The sequence below is a fragment of the Epinephelus lanceolatus genome, chromosome 24 (assembly GCF_041903045.1).
Source record: "Epinephelus lanceolatus isolate andai-2023 chromosome 24, ASM4190304v1, whole genome shotgun sequence".
NCBI classification, from domain to species: domain Eukaryota; kingdom Metazoa; phylum Chordata; class Actinopteri; order Perciformes; family Serranidae; genus Epinephelus; species Epinephelus lanceolatus.
The window spans coordinates 16,833,343-16,858,592 of NC_135757.1; the positions used below are offsets into that span (position 1 = coordinate 16,833,343).

Here is a 25,250-nt window from a genome sequence, read left to right on the forward strand (position 1 = left end):
AGTTGGTATTAAGGGGCCCAAAGTGTGCCAAGAAAATATCCCCGACACCATTACACCACCACCTGACAGGAGTAGCACCTGGTGTTGTCTTCTGCTGCTGTAGCCCATCTGCTTCAAGGTTGGACGTGTTGTTGGTTCAGAGATGGTCTTCTGCATACCTTGGTTGTAACGAGTGGTTATTTGAGTTACTGTTGCCTTTCTATCACCTTGAACCAGTCTGGCCATTCTCCTCTGACCTCTGGCATCAACAAGGCATTTTCACCCAGAGAACTGCTGCTCACTGGATATTTTCTCTCCTTCGGACCATCCTCTGTAAACCCTAGAGATGGTTGTGCGTGAAAATCCCAGTAGATCAGCAGTTTCTGAAATACTGGCACCAACAACCATGCCATGTTCAAAGTCACTTAAATCACCTTTCTTCCCCATTCTGATGCTCGGTCCCTCCGATTCCAAAACGGGACGTCCAGTTGTTTGTATGCAGCCCCCCTCTGAACAACCTGTGGACATCACCAGAGACTTCTGCCACTCTTTGTCTCAGGGCCAGTCTCCACCGCAGCTCAGCAATGGGTAGGTGAACTGTCTTCTACATGTCTGCTCACTTTCGTTTCAGTAGCTGTGAAAGAACACCGGGTCACTTTTATTTCTGTGTCTTCGCTTCTTCTTTCTGTGTTGTTTTGGATGCTCCAGTCCTCCAGCTGCAGCTGCAGGGACCTTTCTGCTTGCGCGCGTGATGATGCAGCGTGTTGGACTCTAATTTGCATGTCTGATAATCAGTTTAAAGGCTCAAAGGAAAACTATCAGTCTGTTAACTTTCACCGCTTCACTCTGAATCTCTTGCAGCCTTTTGTCAGTGTGCAGCAACACTATGTTTTTTGGGAAGATCTCACCTCTATACTGTTAGTTGTAGACATCATGGGTCAGTTATACAAAATGTGCGCCATTGCACGCTCGTGCACGATTATCTAAGCTGTAACTATGTGTGTTGTTGGCTTGTGTTGTTTACACTGATTAATGTCAGGCTGTGCAAGCAGCAGAAAATCCCCTTTATTTCTGTGCAGCATGTGTTGGATTTGAGAAACAAGCTAAGATTTCATTATTCAGAAATATACAGTCAAAATATTCCATTAGGCCTCTGCAAACATTTCCCAGACTTTTCTTAAGGTGTTATATAACTTTTTTTAATATGAGTTGTATCTGAATATTAACATAAATCCAGTCCTGCAGTGACACTCCAGACTTTGGGGATATTTTCAGGCAAACTTCTCCTGATGGAAGGTAAAATGTGAGCTCGCCTGACTGCATCCTTCCCACGTCAACTCCTCATGTGAGAGTTGATGTTGATTGGATTAAGAGGGAATGATCCGCTCCTTTGCTGTGGATTAAACAGGCTGGACAAGGTTGAAACACGGAAGACAATGCCTGGCGTGTACAGGAGATGTGGAGGCATGCTGCAGGAAGTGCACATTTGTTTTTGGTTTTATAGGCTTTATTCAATCAGGTAATGTCATTACGTTTAAGATCTCTTTTGCAAGAGAGGCATGAGGGTACAGCAGGGAAAATAACACACACACAAGCACATAGTGTAAAAACAGCATCAGATACAGTAAGACCTCTATAAAAAGGCTTTAAATTAAAGGTAGAAATCTAGCTAGTTAATGGGATCAGACTTTCAAGTTTTAGTGTCCATTTGTTTGTTTGTAGGTGCTGGAAGTCTTCAGGGCACCAGAGGAAACATCAGGTTGTTCTGAGGTAGAATGAGCAGTAGGAGAGTACAGGATGTCTCCATGGTGGATGGTTATTTGGTCAAAAAAGATTCATAGTCGAAATCAGCCAATCTGTTTAAACCATGGGTGTATAAAGAGAACTGGATACAGTGGGGCCCCATTCATTCCTGTGAAAGTTAATCAGCGGTGTATGAAGCCAAAAAAGCTGGTCTTCTGAGCAGCTACTTCCGCTTTAGCACTCCGCTAACTTGAATGGGCATAAGATTATTTTATCATGCGTCTTCTCCAGACTTTCTGAATTTTATCGGAACAGATGGATCAAATCCTGATAGTGTAACGAGTTATTTAATGGGGGTTGTGGTGCCCAAAAAACGTATCCACAGATTTACAGACGTCTCTTTTCGGCCCCACGTCATCACGTGACAGACCCTAAAAGTGTTTGGCCACTTTGTCAAAATGGTTTCAAAGTCTAGCGCACTTATCGGGGGCCAGGTTTCAACACACAGAGGAATAGCTTTCCAAGGCAAAGTAGTAGGTTATGTATATTTGAAAGGAACCATTTGCGACATTCAGAGCATGTCTGTGATACAGAGTCTGAGCCGGGATTTTCTGCACATGACTCTACATGGAGGTGGCTGAGCCGACAGCTAGCAGCGAACGGTGCTAACAGCGCAAACAGTGCTAACAATGGCAACAGTGCTGACTGGGCAACGTGATCACATCCCTACTTGTCATATTTTGCCGCTTAGGCAGAAGCCCCAGGTGCTACTAAAATGATGCCAAGGGCAGCCTTTTGCTTTGTATCTTGACACAGAGCCAGAAGTGGTTGGCGGTTGGGTTTAGGCAACAATACTACTTGGTTATGGTTTGGAAAAGACTGTGGATTTTGCCAAAAAACACCTGGTTTTGAGTGCCACAAATGCTGCAACCAATGTTATTTGTTTATCTCGAACACTGCTCTCCTGGGTCAAAGTCCGGTGTTTGTTGGAACCATCCACCTCGCCTAACGCCCACCATGAGCAGCATGCTCCTTAAACTACATCCATTGCTCTGACCATCTAGTAATGACATGGATGGGTTACCATTAGAGTTTGTTCAAAGCCTGGTGAATCTCACGTAGATGCTAATTATAGTGACTTCACATGTGACCAGGCTGACATGTGGGGGAACCAAAGGGTAGGCTTCCGCAACCTGGTCTCACACCAAAGTCATCGAAATCCGGCACTTGGGCAGTGACTTGTGGCATCAGACACCAACCAAGGAAGCCGCCCTTTAACGTCGGCTGATATGCAACTCGTTGCTGTTATAATTTAATGGCGCCCAGCGGAGGCAAGAGCGAAAGTTAAGGTGGCAAAAGTCTCAGTGGTTTGGGTGGGAGGGGTGGTGGATGGGTCCAACAAACACCAACTTTTACGGGAGAGTGGTGCTTGCGTCCCATAAGATGATAAAGCCAAACCCTGTTCTTCCTAAACCCAACCATGTGCATTTGTTGTTGAAGGAAAAAAAAAAGTCAGTTCGCGTTGTACCGATGTAGTGTGTTTATTTTGAAAGAGACTGTGTGTAAACGGTAAAATACCTGTGAAAACATAGGTGTATTTTGAAAGAAGACAATGCATGTAACAGGCAGACAGTCAACAACCAACGCACCCAGGGTACCTTGCATGTCTTATCTAGACGTGGTAGGTCCATGACCAAACGTCGATATGTGACAAGGTAGGGAGTGAGAATGTGTTGGCTTCTACAGCAACACCATTCTGCCACTGTGGGCTGGGATGCCATTATAAGCAATAACCGCAATAGTAGCACATTGCAAAGCACCGGTGATTATCTTGTCAGAGGGATACACACACAGGGACTCACATGGACTAATATGCACTCGCGGCTGGACTGCCTACCACAACAATGAACAGAGAAGCTCAGATTACAACACATAGAGAGGTAGTGTGACTTCATTCTCTGCTCCAGACGCCATTACTCTACGAAATCTTTACCTGGCAAAAAGTTGTTTGCTGCTATATTCATGCTTTACAGCTTTAATTTGGCTTCAGAGCAACTTGGGTAGCACCAAACAAAATCTAGAAACCCAACACAGGCTTTGGGTTTCTTTCAAAATAATATAGTTAAAGTAAAAACAGTCAAACCCATGCAGGAAAGGACTTAAAACTAAAGGTTATAGTCAGACATTTATGTGTAGTATACAGTATTAAGCACAGAGATGTTGACTTTGATAACACCAGTTCCTCGAGCATGAAAAGCCAGCCAATCAGCAGAGAAGGTGAATCTCAGCAACAATCTTCGGTGGTTGAAATCATAGAAAACAGACTGTAGATTCTGATCAACACTGGTTTCCAATTTGTTTTGGAAGAAGTGATCAAACCACAGTGTACTGGCAGACATTCAGAGCTGAAACCAGTAGCATTCAGACTGATCCTATTAGACCTCTGATCCAACACAACCAACTTTCCCCAGTGTTTCCCTCCCTACCCTCTCTCTTTGTCTCTGCTTCTCTCCCATTCACAACATCTGTTTCCAATAAGGCGGCAGGGCAGTTTATCGCCTTCAGGCCGGTGAGAAGTTGAGAACAGACAGGATGTAGCCAAGTGACATGATTTACTGCGATGGGGAACCGGAGCAATTTTTCTGCAGGAAGCCATCGTAAACTTCTCCTCTTTCAGCTCCCCTTGTTTTGCCCGTTATCCCCCCAAACTGCTACTTTAGTCTCATCATCGTCAGCCATCATCATCCCGTCTTTCATCTGCATCTGCTCCTCTCATTGTCTTCATCATTATTCTTTCCATTCCCCCTCCCTCCCTCCTCTTCTTTCCTCTCCTCCCCCTCTCCTCCTGCGTCCTCCTTCGTGAATTCGCTCTTTGTGCTCGCTGCAGTTTCCTCTCAGTGGATATGTGCAAACTCATATCCTCTTGCATCCTCTCCTGTGGATTTGCTATGCGCTGATGTGCAGAATGGATGCTGAATGTAACAGGCGGACTTCAAAGGCCGCAGATTTTAAAGGGTTGTTTTATTCTGAAGGAATGAATGATCACTCAGCTGGAAAAAAAAAAGCGGAACGATCCACTGACCTGATTAGAATAACAGTGTACCAACACTTAAACTGCAGCAAAAGGTGTCATAATAATAGTCTGGGGAAAGCTGAATACAAACCATCATTACTGCGTTTTATCTGTATATACGTACTGCAAGATTCCCAAATTTTTGCACAAACAAAACTTGGTGAAATATTATATTTTACTTCTAATGGTGTATGAATGAACATATTCAGGGTGTTGTTATGTAACGCTGTATATCTATAATGAAATGCATGGAAATAGCACACTAGACAAAACAAACAAAATTATGTATCAGATTTGAAGGCTCGGTACGGCAAAGCTCATTTTCCAGCATTAACAAGTGTTGATTTTTCAGTGTTAATTATCAGGAGTTGACAAGTGTTGATATGAGAGTTTGTCTGTTCGCTCACACAGCTGTTATGACTCTGGGGCAGCTTCTCCAAACTATCTCAAAGTGTTAAATTAACTCTGATAGTTGTGGATTTATATCAGCACTGGCAGGACTGTTGATCTTTACACCCTGAGAGTCAAATTAAGACTGACAATTGGCAAATTTGGAATCGGCTGCCTCAAGTGTGTTATGATTCTGATTGAACGCCTAATGCCGACCGTAAACTACAAGACTTTGAAAAGACTTTTAAAAGCCTACAGTCAGACACCTTCTCACGTCTGAAGACAATTTGAGTTTTAGTCACTAATTGTAAGATACAACAAACACTGGGGAGCTCACAGGGTCACTGTTTGCAAGACAACTAGATTCGTCTTGAGATTATTTCCCATCCTGCTCCTGCTGGAAAACTTACGCCGAACTCCCTTTAAGAAATGTGACATTTTAACAGTTCCTTACATCTCCGCAAAAACACATCACTTAAGAAACACAAGATAAAAGGCGTCATATGTCGACAGTATTCTTGTCAATTCGGCATCAATATAATCCGCAAAGATAAACTGTATTTGCATATAAACTTGTTGCCTTAACCTGCCACCAGCTTCCATTGGTTAGTTGTGCTATTTTAGTGGAGGGAGACAGTGGGAATGAGAGGACAACCATGAAAAAAATTAAGGTTTCTCACTAAAATAAGTGCCGGTTGGTGGATCAGGTACATGCCGAACTAAATGCAGACTCTTGTTCACTCAACAACTCCACCAGTTTCTCTTCCTTTTCCAAATAAAAGAGAACCAAGACTTGTTCACGTTCTTTCACCTCCCTGGAGTCCCATGCATGTTTACTGTCTGGCCTGTTTGCTGCTTCCTGTTTGGTGCTGTTGTTGACAATGTTCATGTCATTGAATTTCACTATTATATGAGCCAGGACTAAAAACGTCTGATAATCTAAAACAGGTTTGACTTTGGTCTGCCAAGACACAGATCACAGGAGTGCACACCAACTGAGGTGAAACTCTCATGGCTTTATACCGACATTGGAAATTTGTCTGGCACAGTGAAATCCTTTGACAAGTTGTTCGTTGTAAGGCTGGCATTAGAAATAGAAGCAGAGAGAACTGAGTAAAACTAGGACTCACAAAAGCAGAGTTTCATAATGAGCAACCAAAACCAAAATGCCAGGTCAGGCAGCTCGTTCAAAACATTTTTATGCGGTCAACATCTGTCTCATAACTGTCTACAAAAGATATGTCCATTGTATTGCAACTCATAATGTGGCAGATGAGAGCTAAATAAAATTTGATGTTTCCACACAGCTGATAAGCTTTAACAGTTACTTCTGTTTCGGACTTTCCATTCCCCAAAAAGATCAAATGAGTAAGCCCAAAACTGTTACTTGAAACTTCTACTCAAGTGAATGAATTTAGCTTTTTGAAATGGTGGTATGAGCAAGCCTTTAAAGGGGACCTAGTATGCTCTTTTACATGCTTTGATTTTATTGAATTTTATTTTATTTTTCTCATAATGCTTGCCTGAATATATCTGCTTTCACCCTCTGTCTAAACGCCCATGGCTACAGATGAAATGAAGCCGTACCACTAGAAGTCGTGGGGACATCAATATAGTTAATCAAGTCATCCGTCCACATGTTGTGATGTATTTAATGGCCTCATAGACCTTGGCTGTCTACAAAGCTGCCTCCATTAAAAGGCGCACAGATTCAGCACTCCGTCTATATGCAATACTTTTATTGACTACTGCCCAGCACACAACAACACAATCAGTCCTCAACATGTGCCAATGGCTGCCCGGCTCCTCCAGCACGTCTCCCAGGCCATTCAGTTTTAAACCAAAAACTCAGGCAATGTCCTCCTCCTTGGTCTGAGCCAAGCGGTGTATGTCATGTACATGAATAAAAACATTTTAAACAGAGTATTCAGGACGGTCCAAAGCTCACAGGGATTACTTTTACATTCATTTATCTCATTACATGTAACTTTGGCCACCTTTAATATCAACATCTGACATTATATATGACAGAAAAGCATCATAAGTCCTCTTCAAGCCAGGAGTTTCACAAAAGTTAGTCTGGCTAGGAAGTGAGGAAAAGGGGCAGGTATATATACTGAGGTGTTGATGAGTGACTGCAGGACAGGGAGTGGATCACAGTCCCTGAAGTCATGTTAAAGTTAGCAGCTGGCAGACAGACAACAAAACTGATGAAGTGTTTCAGTGACAGAGTGCATCAGTCATTGTTCCCCTCATCTCTTACTTCTCCAGTATCTGTTCTTCGTCTGGCTGTTAGTCTCAGAATTGATTTTGTGGTTTTATTGATTGATTTCAGGGTGCGATGGATCCAGCATCCAACTATATCTCAGAGAGAAACAACCTGATGTCCAGGCAGTTCTCTCTCACTCTAAAATTATTTGTTTTTGCCTTTGTAGCCTTTGCTTCTATATGTCTTATTGATTTTGCTATCGATTTTATGTCCTTTGCTCTTTGTATGGTGTTTTTTTGAGAAAAGTACTTTAGTTTTATATCCACATATTTGTGTTGTGCTGTTGTGGCACTGACTTGGCCCTGACTAGAAGCTGTAGAAAAGCCAAAACACACTTCTTTTTCAGTATTTCAAACCTGCATCCATGTCTTCAGCACACCCACCTCCCAACCCTCATATTTGCTTTCATATTTAGTCTGCTTGTCTTTTCCCTGTCCTGCATGTGAGCATTTTAAGCTAAGCCCGATGGCTACTCTGATGTGTCAGAATCAGTCGCCGTCGAGAGGACCTGTTGCCATGGCGACACAGCGATGCACAAAGCTCCAAGGCGGGCGTCATCTCAAATCCCAGCACATGCGAAACAGTCATACATCTGATCGCACAAGCCCACACGGGCAAAAAATAGGCAGAATATTAATATGTGTGCACACACACACACACAGACAGCAGCCGTTCTCCCTCACCTCCCCCTGCAGCTCTGCCACCCCTGGAGTGGTGATGATGATGGTGTTGATGATGATGATGAAGATGATGAACCCACCCCTGCTTTGCATTTCCTCCACACGGTGACTCACGGTGTGCTTGCATACTGTAGATGGAAGCAGCTCTTATCCCACATTGCTGCTGGCGCACGCTGCAGTTCAGTACAGTAGGTCACAGGTGCAACAGCTCCTGAGTCACATGACTGTCGCGGAGGTCACATGACGCAGCCTCGGGAGGGGGTGGGGTGTGGTAAACACATATGGGGTGTGTGTGCAGTTGTTGGGATGACGATGACAACATAACATCATGTGGAGCAGACTGTGGACCAAATCTGGGCCAGCGGGATTAGCGGCTCGTCGGATAAATTGCTGGACAGAGGAGGTGGTGGGGGGGATGGGTGTGTGGGCGTGTGTGTGTGTGTGTGTGTGTGTGTGTGTGTGTGTGTGTGTGTGTGTGTGTGGAGGTGAGTGTAGGTTAAGCTATCCGCACTGACAGGAGTCACATATTGTAAATAAGGCGAGATGTATCAGAGATCTATCTGTAGGTGGTTCCAGTCGAGGGTGGGTGTTCACATAAGTGTGGATTTCAGTGAGGGGACACAGGAGACATGTCCCCATCAACATTTAGAGCATATTGATGGGGACATGTTCAGTGTTCAAACCAAACCTACGTCCTTGTGTGTTTGTGTGTGTTTGTGTGTGTGTATCGCCAAAAAAGTCACACATTAAAGCGAAACTGCATGCAAATTCACAGAAGTGCAGGTGCAGATGATGACGCAGCATGATGGGATTCGTTTGCATGACTTTGCATTAAAAGTTGCTCATGTGCCAGCTTCCTGTTTCAGCCATGGGTTGGTGAAAGACAGAAGAGGGGAAGAAATGCTGCATTTGTGTGGAGCATTCCTTTGAAACCCCAAATGACAACAAGACTAAGAATGTATACATGTTCAACAAAAGTGTTTACGCTGTCATCTTCAGATTAAGTATGTGTTGGAGATGAAGTAACCTTTGTCAGCATCCGGCGCTTCTGTTCAGGGATGAGAGGGAAGCGTCTCCTTGGCGACCGCCGACTGAGGGTGGGGTGGGAGGAGAGGGGGGCGAAACTGGGTCATCACCACCACCACCACAGATTAAGGGCCCGGATCTGAACACACACACACATATACACCACAAAACACACACACATAGACACTTATAGAAACACACTCTCTCTGCAGAGAAAGGAAAGGAACTTCTCAGGTGAGAGACGAGACAATGTCAGGTGCAGTGCTTCCATGTGGCTCCCTGCCAAAGGTTTCCCTTTTAGATGAAGCCAGAAGCCCATTAAAATAGCAAGGATTAGAGTAAAGCGACAGCGGGAGGCTCATAAAGCCGTCGCTGAGACACTCTGCCTGTTTCTGTGCATGTGTGTATCGGCGTCTTTTGTTTATGTTTGCTCAAGTGATGCCCTCTTTCCATCGTTACTGATAAAACACTTCTATTTGACTAATGCAGGCAGATATTCAATAGCCAAAGCAAGTTGGGGAAAGCTATGATCAGTCAAACTCTTGCATGCAGGTGAATGTGTGACTTGTTTCACGACTCCAGTTAGAGAAATGTACACATCGAAACTTGGCCACATTATGAAAGCATTCTCTGCTTTTGTATTTCAAGGCTACATGTTTTTCACTGCTGAAAGACACATTGTGGACATAAACAGATACTTTTCCTGCTACATGATGGATAAGCTTCTGTGCAGGAGCTAGACCACGAGTTTGCACATACATATGAAGCGAAATTTAATAATACTACCTAAAGCCCCTTTTCCACTGAGCAGTACAGTACGGTACAGCTCAGTTTGGTACGCTTTCTTTTCCATTTCCATCATGAAAAGTTGTGGATGGTACCAATGGAACCGTTCCATACCGTCCCCATTTTTGGTCACCCCTCTGTTGGGGTACCTAGCACACAGATCTGGTACTAAAAGGTGGAGCTGTGAACACAGTCACTCTGCTCAGGGCTGAGTTGTGGCTGGTTTTGTAACCACTGTTCATACCGTGGCAAGTGCTTGCTCTGTGGACAATAAACGAGGTGCAGACGTTCCATGTACGAGGGACAGTGAGTGCTGGACGGAGCAGTGAGTGACAACAATCCCGCCCACATTTAAGGGTACTGTTTGCAGTGGAAATGCTAGGGTCTAGGTACCATGTCTGAAGGGTTACTTCTGGTTCCAAAGGTACCATACGGAAAGTGTTGGGTGGAGACAGGGCTTATAAGTTCTTATGCTCTCTGGGTTTTGCCCTTGTCGAAAAGAATTCCTGTGCCAAATATGATATGGAGTTCTGACATAGATGAGTTGGATTGCCAAGGCAACTTGTTTTCTTACAAGCTGACAACCTCTACTTCTACTGTTTACTGGCAGATTGCAGCCCTGCCCAAAACATAGCCCATACCACCAACTTCTGACGAAACGACAAAACACAAAATTTTTCAAAATTACCAAAGTTAACTTGAAAGAGAAAGAAGTTGGCATTGTACATTTCCTTCAAACGTATCAAAACAACCAACTGTGTTTCTAAAGTGACATAGTTCTGATAAGGTGTATATGTGCTGACTTTGTGATGATTAATTTGTGCCACCAAAAATGGCATTTTAAGCAAAACATGATCTTTTCCTTACCATAAGCAAGTGTTTTTTTGTACCTAAACATAAACATGCATTAACCACAACGTGATTAAGTTTCAACAAATTTGCTACATAATAATGTACACATCTTAAATATCCACGGTTTGGAGAAATGTACAATGCCAACATAAATTCTGGTGATTGGGTTGAATGGAAACTTGGCCATTGACATGATGTGTACTGCAGCTAAACTGTAAACGCTTGGATTGTAGTTGTAAGAAACAGACAAATACAAAAAACATACAGCCTGATTATAACATCATTTCTCCATGTCCCATGACTCTGAAACAGTGTCATCTCATTCTTGATCTACAACCCCGTATAGTACGTAGACAGACACAAATAGCTCTGAGCAGGCCGCAGTTATTTCCCAAGGCTTGGGACAACAGATACTGTAGGTCACAGTGAGGTCGACCTCTGGGATCAGAGCTCAAAGCCTGACAGTCAGTGTCAGCGCCTGACAAAAGAGATCCATAATGGTCTTGAGCAGCCTGTCAGGAAGACGGTTAAAAGGTCAATGTGATGCCTGTAGTGAGGCTGAGCTTCACACAGGAGACAAAGGAGACAGTAGTATCTAAACAGCATTAGTGCTCTTTGATGCTCTACATCCCTCCTGTCTCTTTGTGAGCTTTTGCCTTTCAGAGAATTAATTTTTGTTCATTCATTGATTGGATGACTATTTATTATTTCCTATAATTTAATGTCATCATTTCCAAACCAAATGTAATCTGAGACACCACTAGGCATGTTTGGATCCTCCATTAACAAGAGGCATGCTAATGCAGATTTGTCATGTTCACCATCTAAGTTTAGCCCCTTAGCATGCTAACATTTGCAATGAACACTAAACCATAGACCATGAAATAATGGACGTAGTCACCGTGCACCCATTGGTTTGTTGACTTCCATTTTAAAACCTTTAGTTTGGCATTTTTGGCTGTCCCTATCCTGGATTTTTGGAGCCAGAAGTGACCATATTTGGACGAGAGGGTGGAGATAACCATAACGGTAGTTGCTAGCTTGTTTAGCATGTTGGATTTACAGCTATGGTTACCTGTGATAATGCCAAAGCAAATTTTCTCTGATGAAAAATAGACTTTAAACCATTAAAACCAAATGTACTCCCCAGGAAAACGCAATGTCCGACTCCTTGGGTTTGTTAGTACAACCAAATGCTGAAGAAGCCTCTTCTAGGCAACCAAAATGTTAAGACTGACTTAAAATTAGTGAAATGGTAACAGCTATCTACGCTTATAGTCTGTAAATCTGGGGTTACGCCATGGGTACGTTACTTAACCAAAGTTGTCCTTGTCAACATGGGGGTTTATGGGGATTGACTCATTCTTGGAGCCAGCCTCAAGTGGCCATTAGAGGAACTGCAGTTTTTGACACTTTTCTGTATGCTTCATTTTTCAAGCCCGAAAGGGTTGCTACTTGCACGAAACACAAAGTGTAGTTAAATGGGGATGTCATACGTTTTGCAGGGTTTCCCACACAATCATTTGTGGCAACCCACCACAATAACAACATGCGCTGCCACATATTGATTTTATTTTTTATTTTTTGGAGCTGGACCGTCCATTAGGAGCACTATTAGAATTTATGTAACATTTGGTTATTCAGTGCACCACACTCAATGCTGGGCACAGACGGAGGAGCGTCATTTGTGCTGGGTCTAAATGTAATCTCATCCACTTCGATCAACTGATCAGTTATCCATCCTACAACTCAAACTCCATCATCTGCTGCTGAAGACAAAAAGAACTAAGGAAGAAAAGTCAGAGGACCACCAAAGTCAGTAGGATTCAACTTCTGTCGAAAATTTCACCGCAATCCATCCAACAGTTGTTGAGATATTTCAGTCTGGACCAAAGTGGTGAATCAGACAGATGGTTAAAAATAATGCTGCTCAGTGCTGGCAGATTTTTTTTTCTTTTAACTCAGCAGACATGATGCATCTTGTTGCTGATTGCTTCTATTCACAGGGGACAACTTTCTTACTCATTTACACCCCACTTTAACTGTCCATGAGATGATTCTCCCTCTGATGCTCTCAGGCAGCAACACAGAAAGCTTTAAACACATTGGCTGCATGTCAACAACTCCAGCCTTCAGCTGAGCTGGTCGTAGGAGTAGAGCTAATTTTACTGATAACAAATTGTCTCACTCAGTCCGTTCTTATGGCTATCTTATAAATGCGGTTTTCGGCTTCTGACTCTTGGCGAATTTAAGCTGTTACAAGGCCACATGAGAAGTCTTCTAGGAAGTGACAGCATCACTTAAAGATCTGAATCAGTGCAGCCTACCGTTGGTGTTACACGTCTCCATGGCAACAGAAGAGCCAGTATCACTCTGAGATCAGACCACTGTGATGTTGAGGATGTGGCTATCAGGCGAGCTTGTTGTGGAAATCTTTTAAACTGAAGTTTGAAATCAAATTTGAAGCTAGTCTTTACAGAGGTGTCCAGAGTCTGCTGTGTCCTCCTTCTCTTCTTCTTCTTCTCTCCCATTAACTCCACATCTGCTGACATAAAGGAGCTGCAACGTCCTCATTATTCTGGGACGACCCCATTTGGGCTCTTTCTCTGTCTCACTGTAATGAGGGAGGACAGGCATTTGACAGACACTCGTAGCTTTCTCTTTAATGGATGCTAAGAGTTGTGGAGATGGATAATAAAGTCTGTGCAGCTGAGCAGGAGCTCGTTCTGAAGCCCAGCAATTGGTTAAAATGGCTGGAGAAGATACGTGATTCGTCAAAGTCAGAGAGTGCACGGAACAACCCTGAACATAAGGCTTCGAAACTGACATTTACACACATGCTCACCCAAACAAACACACTGTTTAAGGTTCAAACTGCAGGCTGTGTTGGTGTATTTATCTTTGGTGAACTGTGTCTGTCCTTTAAACCTCGCTTTATTGTTTCTCATTTCTCATATGGCTGAAGGGGATTATATATGAATCCTAACTCCCATCTCCAAACACTCACACGATTGATATGAGGCGCTGCACAAAGCAAAATCATTCTCTCTCTTACAAATCTCTCCATCCATACATTCAATATGAAACAATGCAGAAGTGTGTGGGGTTAAACCACAATAGCAGTGTGAGTCTGGGGATTGAAACATGCCACCACTTGAGTCCAGGCTGAAATATCTCAACATGTGTTGGATGGATTAGCACCAAATTTTGTACAGACATAAAAGGTTCCCAGATGAAGTTTTCAAATGAGTCTGGTGACTCTATCGCCAACTTGAGGTTGTGATTTGTGGTTGAGTAAAACATCTCAACAACATGATATTTGGCACAAATATTCATGGTCGATTTTGATGAACACCTGACTTTTAATTTTTTATTCAGCAAAAGTAGCATGCTAACAAGCCAAGCTAAGATGGCTAACATGGTAAACATTATACCTGCTAACCATCAGTGTGTTAGCATTGTCAATGTGAGAACCACTAGCATTGTTGTAGCCTCTTAAGGCCTTTATGCACCAGAGGTGTTTTTTCATGCAGTTAATTTGCGCGTCAATATATTTTTTCCATCTGTTGTTTTTGTCATGAATACTTTCACATAGAATGCAAATATTAAGCAGAGAAAATACATTTTTTTCTGAGCTTTTGTAACCGCAAATAAAGGCATCAATCAATCAGGTTGTGCCGAACGGATGCCACATCACAATGTCATGACAATGTTGATTGTTTGTACATAAAAAAAATTAAAGTAAAATGATTAAAAAATTATTATATGGCATAATACATTCAAATTCGTCTGTGGTGGAGCTCCAGCTTCTTTATGAGGCAGTGAAACTCCACTGACCTTGGAATGCATGTCATGTGACAAGGAACAACCAATCACAACTGGTAGACATCTTTCCTTTCCTCCATAAATATCAGTCTATTGTAAATCTGGTGAAGATGTTTTAACCTGAGCATTACATCAGTCCCACGGACAATGCTTTAGGCCTAATACACACTTCAAAAACAACACCTTGAAGAAGATCACCCACACGCCCTTGGAAGTTGGCACAGGAGTAGCACCCTGTGCCTGACCTTGCATTTTCCAGACGGTTAAAGACATGACATGTGTCCCAGCCCTAAAGTGATAGAGCATAAAAGATACAAACGACAAATCAAGGAGAAGATGGGGTGCCAATAAATAAGACAGACAGGTATATCTGGTTGTGCGTGTATAAAAGTGCAGAAACTCCATCTAAACTGTTGGTGCTGAGTGTTTGTGCTTTGGTAATATTTGCACAGTATCATCTGTTCATCAAACAGTCTGGCAATCACTGTAGTATCTTGAGGACCACACACAAAGACTGTCAGTGTAGCTGTGATGTGAGGTAACTGAATCCTGCTGCATTTTTCCTTGTTGGAAAATTGAGATTTCCAACTTTCTGACATCTCTGGAACGCAACATTAGCGAGAGGTTTGGGCTTGAGTCCAAGCAGCAGTGTGTGTGTGTGTGTGAGACAGGGTGATGGTGAAGAGTGCCAGGGAGCACTGTATCTCATCTTCTGGACAAGTCCTTAATCTGTGTGACCCAGCAAGGGATTATGGGGGTTCTGGGAGAAAAAAATGGGACTTGAAACTCACCCTTCAAGCCTAATAACTGACAGTTTAGAGTGTTTGTGTGTATTTGTGTGTGTGAGTGTGTGATTCATTCTTACTACAAAGGAAGGCTTTTTCCTCCTGCAGACTGTATTGACTGTAAGAAAGGAATTATAGCATTTACACCTCCCTTATTCTTCTTCATCCACAAAGACAGAGTCTCATGGTATGGGTTTCTATAATAGTAGTAGCGCCCTTTATGACTCTGCCTGTTTTATAGGCCTGTGTTCTTTGTGTTTATGCTAGAGATAGGATGTCATACTGAGGTTATCGCTGATATTGGGATGACATGCATGAGACTTGTGCCTGTGCTGCAAAGCAACACAACTAACTTAGTAAACTACCTGAGAAAACATCACAATCTGCAGGATGATGAATGCGAATAAAAGGCAGAGAAGAATAACATTACCATACAATTACCGTCAATCCTGGTCTTTGGCCAGCGTCAACTTAGATATCCATGACAGCGAGGCTACAGTGTGTAATGGCACAATGACCAATTTAAAAACAGTGGCAGATACGTATCTACAGGAGATTCACTGGATTCAGGAGAAGCAGAAACTTATTTCAAGTCTTATTTTGATGCAAAAATTAGTATGAGCAGCAAGAAAGTTAAAGAAGTGTTCCATTCATTTAAATGTGAAAGTGCAATGAAAATATTTTGTCCCTAAAAACATTGAATAATCATGACAAATAATTGTAATATCAGTATCGATCGGAATAATCGTGATTATCATTTTGGCTATAATCGTGCAGCCCATAGCTCACATTAGCAAATCTGGCTAACTAGCTTCTTCTTTCATAGTGGAAGCTAGTTAGCCTAGCTTTTTAGCCTCCACTGTTAGGCGGAGTGGAAATCAGTGCCCATGTTTACAATTTTGGCAAACGAGCTTCCTTTTTCTTAGTGGATGCTAGTCAGCTACCTCCATGTTGAGAGCCGCGTGGAGACAACTTTTTTAAACACAACACAAAATGAACCACTGCCACAAATCTTTGCATTTAAACTATTAATTAAAAATGAATACTGTGTTTTTGAGAATCGAGACAGTATCACAAAACGAAGGCTAATATTGTGATAGGAAGTGTTAGGAAACTGTGATGTCCATGTTTCACTTCTTTTTTTTTTTAGATTTTATGGACCAAACATTTACTCAATAAACTGAGAGAAAAACTGGCAGATTTAACATCAATTTAGTCATTTTTAACTGCAGCCCTAATGTTAATGATAACATGATAAAACTCTTTCTAATATGGTAACAGCTAACCTCATGGCTGCATTCTTTAAAGAAAATAATAAATCTTAAACTGCATGTGAATCAGCTTTTTGTTCACACCTGCTCCCCAGACCTGCGCTCAACATGTTCTCAGTAATGCTTCATAGAGACAGACTTTAATTCATTTATGCAGCTGATCAGGTTTCCTCGTGGCTCAGTATCAGAGAGCCATTCAAATGTCAGAAAGTCAGTGTGATGGGTGACCAGCATATGGTGCAGGCTGGGTGTTAATTTCAACCCTCAGGGTAAAAGGATCCACTAAATGTCATATATGTCATGTTAGCTGTGCTGGTGTTTGGGTGTTTTGTTGGATGAAAACATCAGTGGCTAGTGGGGTCACCTTTGTCTGCAGTGTGTGAGTGTGTGAGTGTGTGTGTGTGTGTGTGTGTGTGAGGGTGGGGGTTCCTGGACTGTGGGCTGAGCTTTGTCTGAAACAGGGCCACGTGGGCCTGAATTAAAACCGTATTTTAAGAGGATTCGGGACAGATGGCGTCCCATTGTTTCAGGATATTATTAGAAAATGGGGTGAATAAACACACTTCTCTGGATAAACACACCCCACCCTTTTTTAACCACTTCTCAGGGATTTGGGTACACACCTTGCTTGGCTTCTCATTGGATCCTGGCGTCTTACACACAGCCAATCAGCATCCTCGGAGCCAAACAAAGAGTCCCCTCTTAAATAAAGCCAGACACATGGCTGTTTAGCAGTCAAGAGGCTCTGATTGGTCAAAGGTGATCCAATCAAAATGAAATCAATTGAAGTGAAGCTGTTTTTCCACAATGAGAGAACAAGGAAAGTGGGAACAGTAGTGTAATAAGTACAAATAGAAACATAAGCATTATGCAACACATGCAAGGCTAAAACAGGAAACAGAGCCTCCTCCTCTGTGTTTTTTTGCCTTCTTTATTCTAATGGGAATGACATCTTGACAAGAATAGAGTGGTGGATCTTGCTGCAACTTTGATGTTACTTAAAGGTCCAGTATGCAACATTTGGGGAGATTTAGTGGCATCAAGTGGTGAGAATTGCAGATTGCAACCAGCTGAAGCTTTTCCTGCCCACCTTTTTTCTCTGATAACTTATTGTGTGCTCACTTTATTTCTGATCCAGACATTCAGGAGGTTTTTAGCAGGAGCCGAAATTATCCGCAGAGGTCTCCTCCTCTCCAAAATAAATGGATCAGATGATTAAAATAGGTAAAAATGCCAAATAAAGCGGTTTCATGTCACAAATTTATGTTTCTTCAATGCTGTTTGGCATGTCAGAGACGGGCTGTTACTACTGAGTGCTCACCTTTTTTCTCTGATGACTTAAGATCCGGACATTCAGAAGGTTTTTAACGGGAGCCAAATTTTCCACTGAGGTTTCTTCCTCTCTAAAACAAACTGAGAAGGTGATTAAAACCAGTAAAAACAACGAATGAAGCAGTTTCACGTTACAAATTAGTGTTTCTCCAATGCTGTTCAGCATGTCAGAGACAGGCTGTTAGCCTCACACATGCTTATGTGTGCTCACTTACTATGGACACATGGCAGTTCAACATGGCGATCTCCATAGACGAGGACCCGCTCCCTATAACAACTCATTCTAAAGTAATTAGAATTCATATTCATATTTTCAGGTGATTATACATCAAAGAAAACATGCTTATTATATTATATTCCAGTATATCTCTCCAAAATCCTCCATCCTGGACCTTTAAACATCATCACACACAACTACATTTCCCCTCTGTGCTGATTGGATGCTTAAAATATCTTAAAGTGTTAAATAAAATATAATGGGTGCAAAAATATAAATGCTGCAAAATGAGAACGTTTCTCGGGCAGTGCTTTGTTTCGGCTTGACTGTTTTCAATATTTTATTCTCCTCTTCTTTCCATCCCTTCCTCGCTTCCTCTCCTTCACTCCCTCCCTGACTCTCTGGTTCTCTCTCAACTCACCAGATGGAGAGGGGGCGGTGAGTGTGCAGTTGTGTGTATGTGTGTGTATTCATGCATGCATGGTTACCCATGAGTTTGCATATTTACATCTCCTGTACATATTGTCCTTATATCCTCCTCTGCTTCACTGAAGCAAATAAAATCAGTCACCTGCAGACAAGAAGACAGAGGAAGGCATTGATGTAACAGGGTGATATTTAGTGGGGAAATAAAGTGAACTGAGCATCAGTGGAGTGGAGAGTGGTTTTAGGGGCCAGAGAGCGTTATCTGGCATCATTTAGGGGGCTGCTAATCCGCATGTGCGAAATAAATCCAATCTGACAGCGCGTTTGCATCTTGACACTGGATTGTTAATATATACATAGAGAGACAGTGCTAAGCTTTAACAGGGAGAAGAGGGGGTGGAGAAAGGAGGGAGGGAGGGTGTGTACGAGAGAGAGAGAGAGAGAGAGAGAGCGAGAGAGAGAGAGAGAGAGAGAGAGAGCATCAAGTCACCAGGACAGGCTCCACCATCCACACACTGTAAGGTACAAGTGCCACAAGGAGACTATATTCCTCTAAAATAATGGATGGGACAAAGCCGGCCATGGAGTCCAACGCAGAGGAGACTCAGGACGAGGGACAGGAGAGCAAAGGTACGCTCATCCAGCCGCTGACATTTGCGCGTTTTCCGTGTATTTTCCTTTGGAGACATTTGCGTCTGCGCCAGCCTGAGCGGTTTAACCTACTTGCAATGGCTCCTCGCTTGTGCGCGAGACAATAGCGATGCTTTCCCCCCCCTCCTTTGGCCTCTCACCTATTTGAGAGAAAGCAATAACGGTCTCTCTGCAGCGGGGGACCGAGATTATTCCCACAATCCCGAGCGCAATTTGATGTTTTCTGTTATTTGGCGCCTTGAAAGGGATTTGGAAGACTGGTGGAGGAGAATGAGAGGGGTGGGCGGGTCGATGTGGAAGGTGCACGGTGTGATTTTTATGGTGCATGTATTAACAGTTACATTGCAGCACCATTATGAGCGTATTTGTGCCTAATGAGCGGCTGATAAAGGGGCTGTGGAGGCGGCGCGCTGCGCTCAGTGCACGGCGGCATTGTCTTCTGTCAGGTGTTGGAGCTTTATGATCCTGCCGCCGCAGCCGCTTCGATTATTATCAGCGATCCACCCCCCCTACAGAGGCTCAGTGTCTGATCTGTCAGCAGCCCTATTATTCGACTGCAACATGTGAAGCCTGTGATTTGTATGACCGCAGCACTCGGCTGTGTGTGTGTGTGTGTGTGTGTGTGTGTGTATGGAGCAGGAGGCTGCGAAAAGACACGATGAGCGCTGCACTTGGCGCACCGGTGATGGTTGTGTCCATCAGTTACTGCGCTCAGACATGTTAATGGAGCCTCTGTAGGGTGCACACATTCAATTCTGGCTCTGTGAAAGATGCTTTGTGACTCTGCAACAAGCATTTTGAGGCATGAAAAGGCGCCTTAAACGCGTAATGCATGTCTTTGCAATGCGCATGCAAAAACATGAAGATGCGTTATGTGCACATTAAAGATCAGACATAAATTAGTCGGTTTTTGTCCAACCAAACTGTTGCTGTCACCGAATGTAGTGTAGGCGTGTCCTTGTGCATTGGAGGACTCAACGCCCAGAGTCGATGTGACTGATTTGTTTTCGTTGTGGCTCCGTAGTAAAATCACATCCCTCAGTTTGGACGCAGCAGTGTTGCCTCTCATGGCTATCTTGACTATAAATGCACAGATTACATATCGCAGTTTTGTCTGGAGGATGGAAACGTGAGTGCTGATTGGCGATCAGAGTCCAGCCAGCGTTTTATTTACACATCAGTGCAGCAGAGTCAGTGTTGCAGCTGATCTGGCATGATGCCTTTTTGCCCTGTTGGCTGTTAGAGAGCATGATAGTTGATACCAAGTCAGAGCGCATGGGCCTGGAGGGGTTTCACACACACACACACACACACACACACACACACACACACGCACCATCCAGTGTTTCCCCTGCTTTATTCACTTTCATGTGCTGTAGTCTTCCTCCACGTTCACGTGCAGATGCGTTAAAATGAAGGCTTTGTGTTCCAAATCAATTGTCACCATGATCCCAGCAAACATGTCGATTTTTAACTTAAGTGTTGCAAAATGGCGTGAAATGATGAAATGTCACAATTTGGAAAGGGAATGCTACAATCTACTGCTTCAGTGTGACAAATTAAAGGAAATTTTATGATTTTGGAGAGAAATTATCTGGATGTTTTTAATTTCAGTGTCACAAAATGGCATGAAATGTCAGAAATTTCCTCTAAAAACATTCATATTTTAACTTTAATGCCAGTGTTGCAAAATGTCAGAAAATATTGCTATGTTTGGAGGACAATATTCAGATTTTAGCTGCAGTGTTACAAAATGACAGGAAATGTTCTATTTTGAAGGGAAATGATCAGATTTCTTTCAGCTTCAATTGCGAAAAATGGCATGAGATGTCTATATTTTGGAAAAGAATGTTCCCATTTTCAGCTACAGCATTACAAAATGGCAGGATGTTACTTTTTTGGAGGAAAATATTCAGAATTATAGCTCCAGCATTGCAATTTGTTCCTCTTGGGGAGGAGAATATTCAGATATTCAGATTTTCAGGTCCAGCTTCACAAAATGGCATGAAATGTTACTATTTTGGAAGCATTTATTCCTATTTTAGTGCCAGCATTACATATTATTACTATTTTGGAAGAAAATCTGCAGATGTTTAGCTCCAGCATTACAAACTGTTAATATCTGGGAAGACAGTATTCAAATTTTTAGCTGCAGTGTTATAAAATGACAGATAATGTTACTTTTTCTTCTGTAAACATTCTGATTTTTAACGCCTGTGTAACCAAATTGCATGAAATGTTGCTTTTTGGGAAGAGAATATTCAGATTTTGATCAGTGATCAGATTTTTTGTTAACTTTGGTGTCAAAAAATGGTATGAAATGTCAGTACTTTGGAAAAGATAATCAGATTTTTAACTTAAGCGTTACAAAATGGGTTAAAATGTTGTGATTTGGATGAAAATGTTCAAATTTTTTTGCTTTAGCATTACAAATTGTTACTATGAGGGAAGGGAATGTTCAGCATTTTAACTCCAATGTTACAAACGGCATTTAATGTCACTATTTTCTCTGCAAACATTCAGATTTTTAACATCAGTGTTGCAAAATGGCATTAAATGTTGCATTTTTTGAGGGAAAGATCAGATCTTTTTTTATTTCAGTGCCACAGAATTCTTAAATTGGTCGTATTTTGGAAGCAAATATCTGATTTTTAGCTTTAGCATTAAAAATTACTATTGGGATTTAAAGTTCTGGATGATATATTTTTTGTGGCTACATTAAAACAAATTTATAAAAACATTATACGTAGTCCACGCAGCATTTCTTGGACCGTGCCACAGTAATATTGCTGGGTCACAGTCTGTGTGTGACGTAAGGTGCAGAAGAGTGGGGTGTCCCTCCACAGTGATGTTTTAAAAAGACATTACATCACCCCCTCCTGAGGTATGCTGCTACGCACAGGCCGGTGTCCAATGAGAGCTTTTACCATGCAACTTCAACTGACAGAGTGGGCGAGTCTGTGAAGACCCCGAGGGTAGCTGAGCAGGAGGGCGGCCATATTTATAGTTAGCAAAGAACCCTCAGAGTTCCTTAATCACCATTTTATGTTGAAGCAGTGAAATTATCACCCGGCTCAACCTCTCCAGCATGGACTGTTGTGCTCCAGGTGTGATGTTGCGCAATCGAGTCCACCCACACCAGGGAACCAAAATAGACTGGATTGGAGGATGGCCTATTTGTCGGTGTAATCATTTGTGTGTGCCTTTGACATCTGGAATGTGACCATAAGCTTACAGCATCCGTTAAGAAGCTGAAGATTTACAGTGGGGGCAAGAAGGCGAGAGCCGTCATGTAAGGAGCTTGTGTTGATGCGTGCCAGCACTGCCTCTTCTGCTGCGGTTCAACACGTTTTTGATTCAGACAGCAGATGTAGGAAGTTCTGGAATAAATGTATTTTACAAAGTCATAACTCCGAGACGCATGATGCAACAATCACATGCTTTGTGTGAAATGATCCAATGGTGAATCATCTTGTATTTCCTTTGAGTATTTAAAAGGTTGAAAACCAAGTCAAGCCTGATGTAGTAGGTTCATGTCTAACAAAACAAAATATGGTAATTTCAGTTGAGGATATTTGTAACAAAACTGTGACACTTCAAACTAGTTATGTAAGCTACTCATGCTAATCAGTATGCTTAGGATGGTATTTTAGGGTCGGACTCATAAATAGTCTACATATTGGCCATTATTAGTAAATTGCATAAAGCTCCCCATCAATGTATGTGTAGGCCAACAAGTAAAATGACAATGCAGTAAAGACTGTCTTCATCACACAATTTGTCTACCAAAGTGCACGGACAAATTCATTTTTCAATTGTAAAATTTCCGCTCAGTGTATATTTTTGTCACAAGTCTTTAAAGCTACAGTTGGTAACTTTTATAAAAATAGGTCTCACACAGCTGTCAGTCATGTCAATCACTGCTCTTGAGCTGCGGTCAAACTGACAAACTAGGCAGTGCTGATCAAATCTGAATCAAATTACTGTTATAAGTTTCAGACACATATTTTAGTGTACTGTTATGCTGCAAAATGAGAACGTTTCTCGGGCAGTGCTTTGTTTCGGCTTGACTGTTTTCAATATTTTGTTTCACAAACTTTCTCATTTTACAGCTAAACAGTACACTAAAATATGTTTCTGAAAACATTTGAGTCGAGAAACAGGCAATGCAGTAACAGAGTCTTAGTCCTAGTTTGACAGTTTGACCCATTGATGTGTAAAGTGAACTGGATTTAAGTGTTGCTTAGTGGCGCATGAAGCAAAAAAAGTTGGGTTTCTCAGGTTTAAAATTACTGGGAACCTCTGCATCATTGAGGCCATAGAGCAAGCACACTAAAGACTTTTGTAAGCTAACTTCTGGTTTAGCCCACTGCTACCTTGAATGGGGATAAAATGATTTACTCGTGTGGCTTTTGTAGACTTAAAATGTTATAAGACTCAATGGATCTAATCCCAGTGGTGAAATGAGTCGGTTTGTGAGGTTTGTGATGCTCACAAAATGTATCCACTCATTTACAGACGTCTCTTTTACAAAAAGTCTTTGGGAAAAAGTCTTTTTGGACCCAATGGCATCACGTGATGGAACCAAACAAAAATTGGCTTCAAAGCCCGGCATGCTTTGTGGGGTCTGGTTTGCTCACAGAAACACACAATAAGGATATTTACTAATATAATGTCGTCTCATATCGACCGCAGGCCTCTGAATTGCTTCAAATTGAAACTGTATCGGGGACACATTTGTGAATTCAGGAATCTTCCAAACAGTCGTTTTAATATTGTATGTGAAATATGTGATTTACACTCCAGGAATACTTTATCACTTTTAGAAATAGGTTTTATTGGTTTCTTGTGGTTGTCCCTGTTGAAATATAAAGCTAGAACCAAGTTAGCTTAGCATAAAGACTGGAAATGGGGAAACAACCCAGCTATCGCGTTAAGTATTGTTCATTAAAGCCATAATTTTTAGCAAAATCTTTTATTTTCGGTCATCAGTCTTCACATCATGCATTTGCACCAGTTACGAGGTTCACAGTTTTGCTGTAAAGAGCATGTTGATTAGCTGAGACTCCTTTAATTATGGTAAATAGTCCGTGTTCTTGATTGCACCACTGTTGTGTCTCTCTGCATGATACTGAGCTGAGAGTAATTACAAACTGGAGACCGAGCACAGGCAGGGTTTATAATCCATGGTGGTGTTTGTGGGTATGGATTGATCTTTTTGCTTGATTGCATCCTATAATCTCTAATCTGTATGTCTGCGGAGGTACACTGTGTTCAGGACTGGGATAATGAGACATCAGCGACACTCTCTGAGGTACGATTATATCTGATTTCATTATGAGACAGTTTGATTACGGAAAGCACCTCCCATGTGACGTTTTTACCTTTAATGTGACTCCCTAAAGTGGCTTTCAGAGTGGTGCTGAGTGCATTTCAACTTCCTCTTCGTCTGTCTGTCCTCCCCTTTGTTGCAAATGATTGGCCTGTTCACACACACCTTGCTTCCCTCCCGTGTGTGTGTGTGTGTATGTGCCCGCTCTTGCATAACGCGTCGCTGGCTCTCCGCCTTTGGTTATGATGTTCAGATCAGAACCGTAAGAGATTACATCATCGTCTGGAGGGGTGCAGGTTTTGTTGAATTTTCTGCATGGAAGGGCAGACCTTTGCTGCAGCCTCACAAGCACAAAGAGAGTTCCTCTTAATCAGCCTTTCAAGTTTTTTTTCTGGTAAAATCTGTGATGTTTGACCTCAGCAGAGGAGGATATTAAAATTCTGAGCTGGAGAGGTAATGCAAGATGTTTTCTGACGAAACACTGACAGGTTTTAAAGGTGACCAACATTTAAAGGAATAGTTTGACATTTTGGGGAATACGCTTATTTGCTTTCTTGCCAGGAATTAGATGAGAAGATTGGCATCAGTTGCCAGGCAACCAGCAGAAACCTGA

The 25,250-nt window shown here is 42.3% G+C and overlaps 1 protein-coding gene across 1 annotated transcript in view; it reads left to right on the forward strand.

The window, feature by feature from the left end:
* Positions 1–18,887: 18,887 nt before the first annotated feature.
* The window catches only part of LOC117255560 (neuronal membrane glycoprotein M6-b-like), a 40,610-nt gene continuing 34,247 nt past the window's right edge, over positions 18,888–25,250 (forward strand). The window contains exon 1 of the mRNA XM_033624590.2: positions 18,888–19,284. Coding sequence (XP_033480481.1) covers positions 19,215–19,284 — 70 coding nt within the window. The 5' untranslated portion in view covers positions 18,888–19,214. The remainder of the gene's footprint in view (positions 19,285–25,250) is intronic.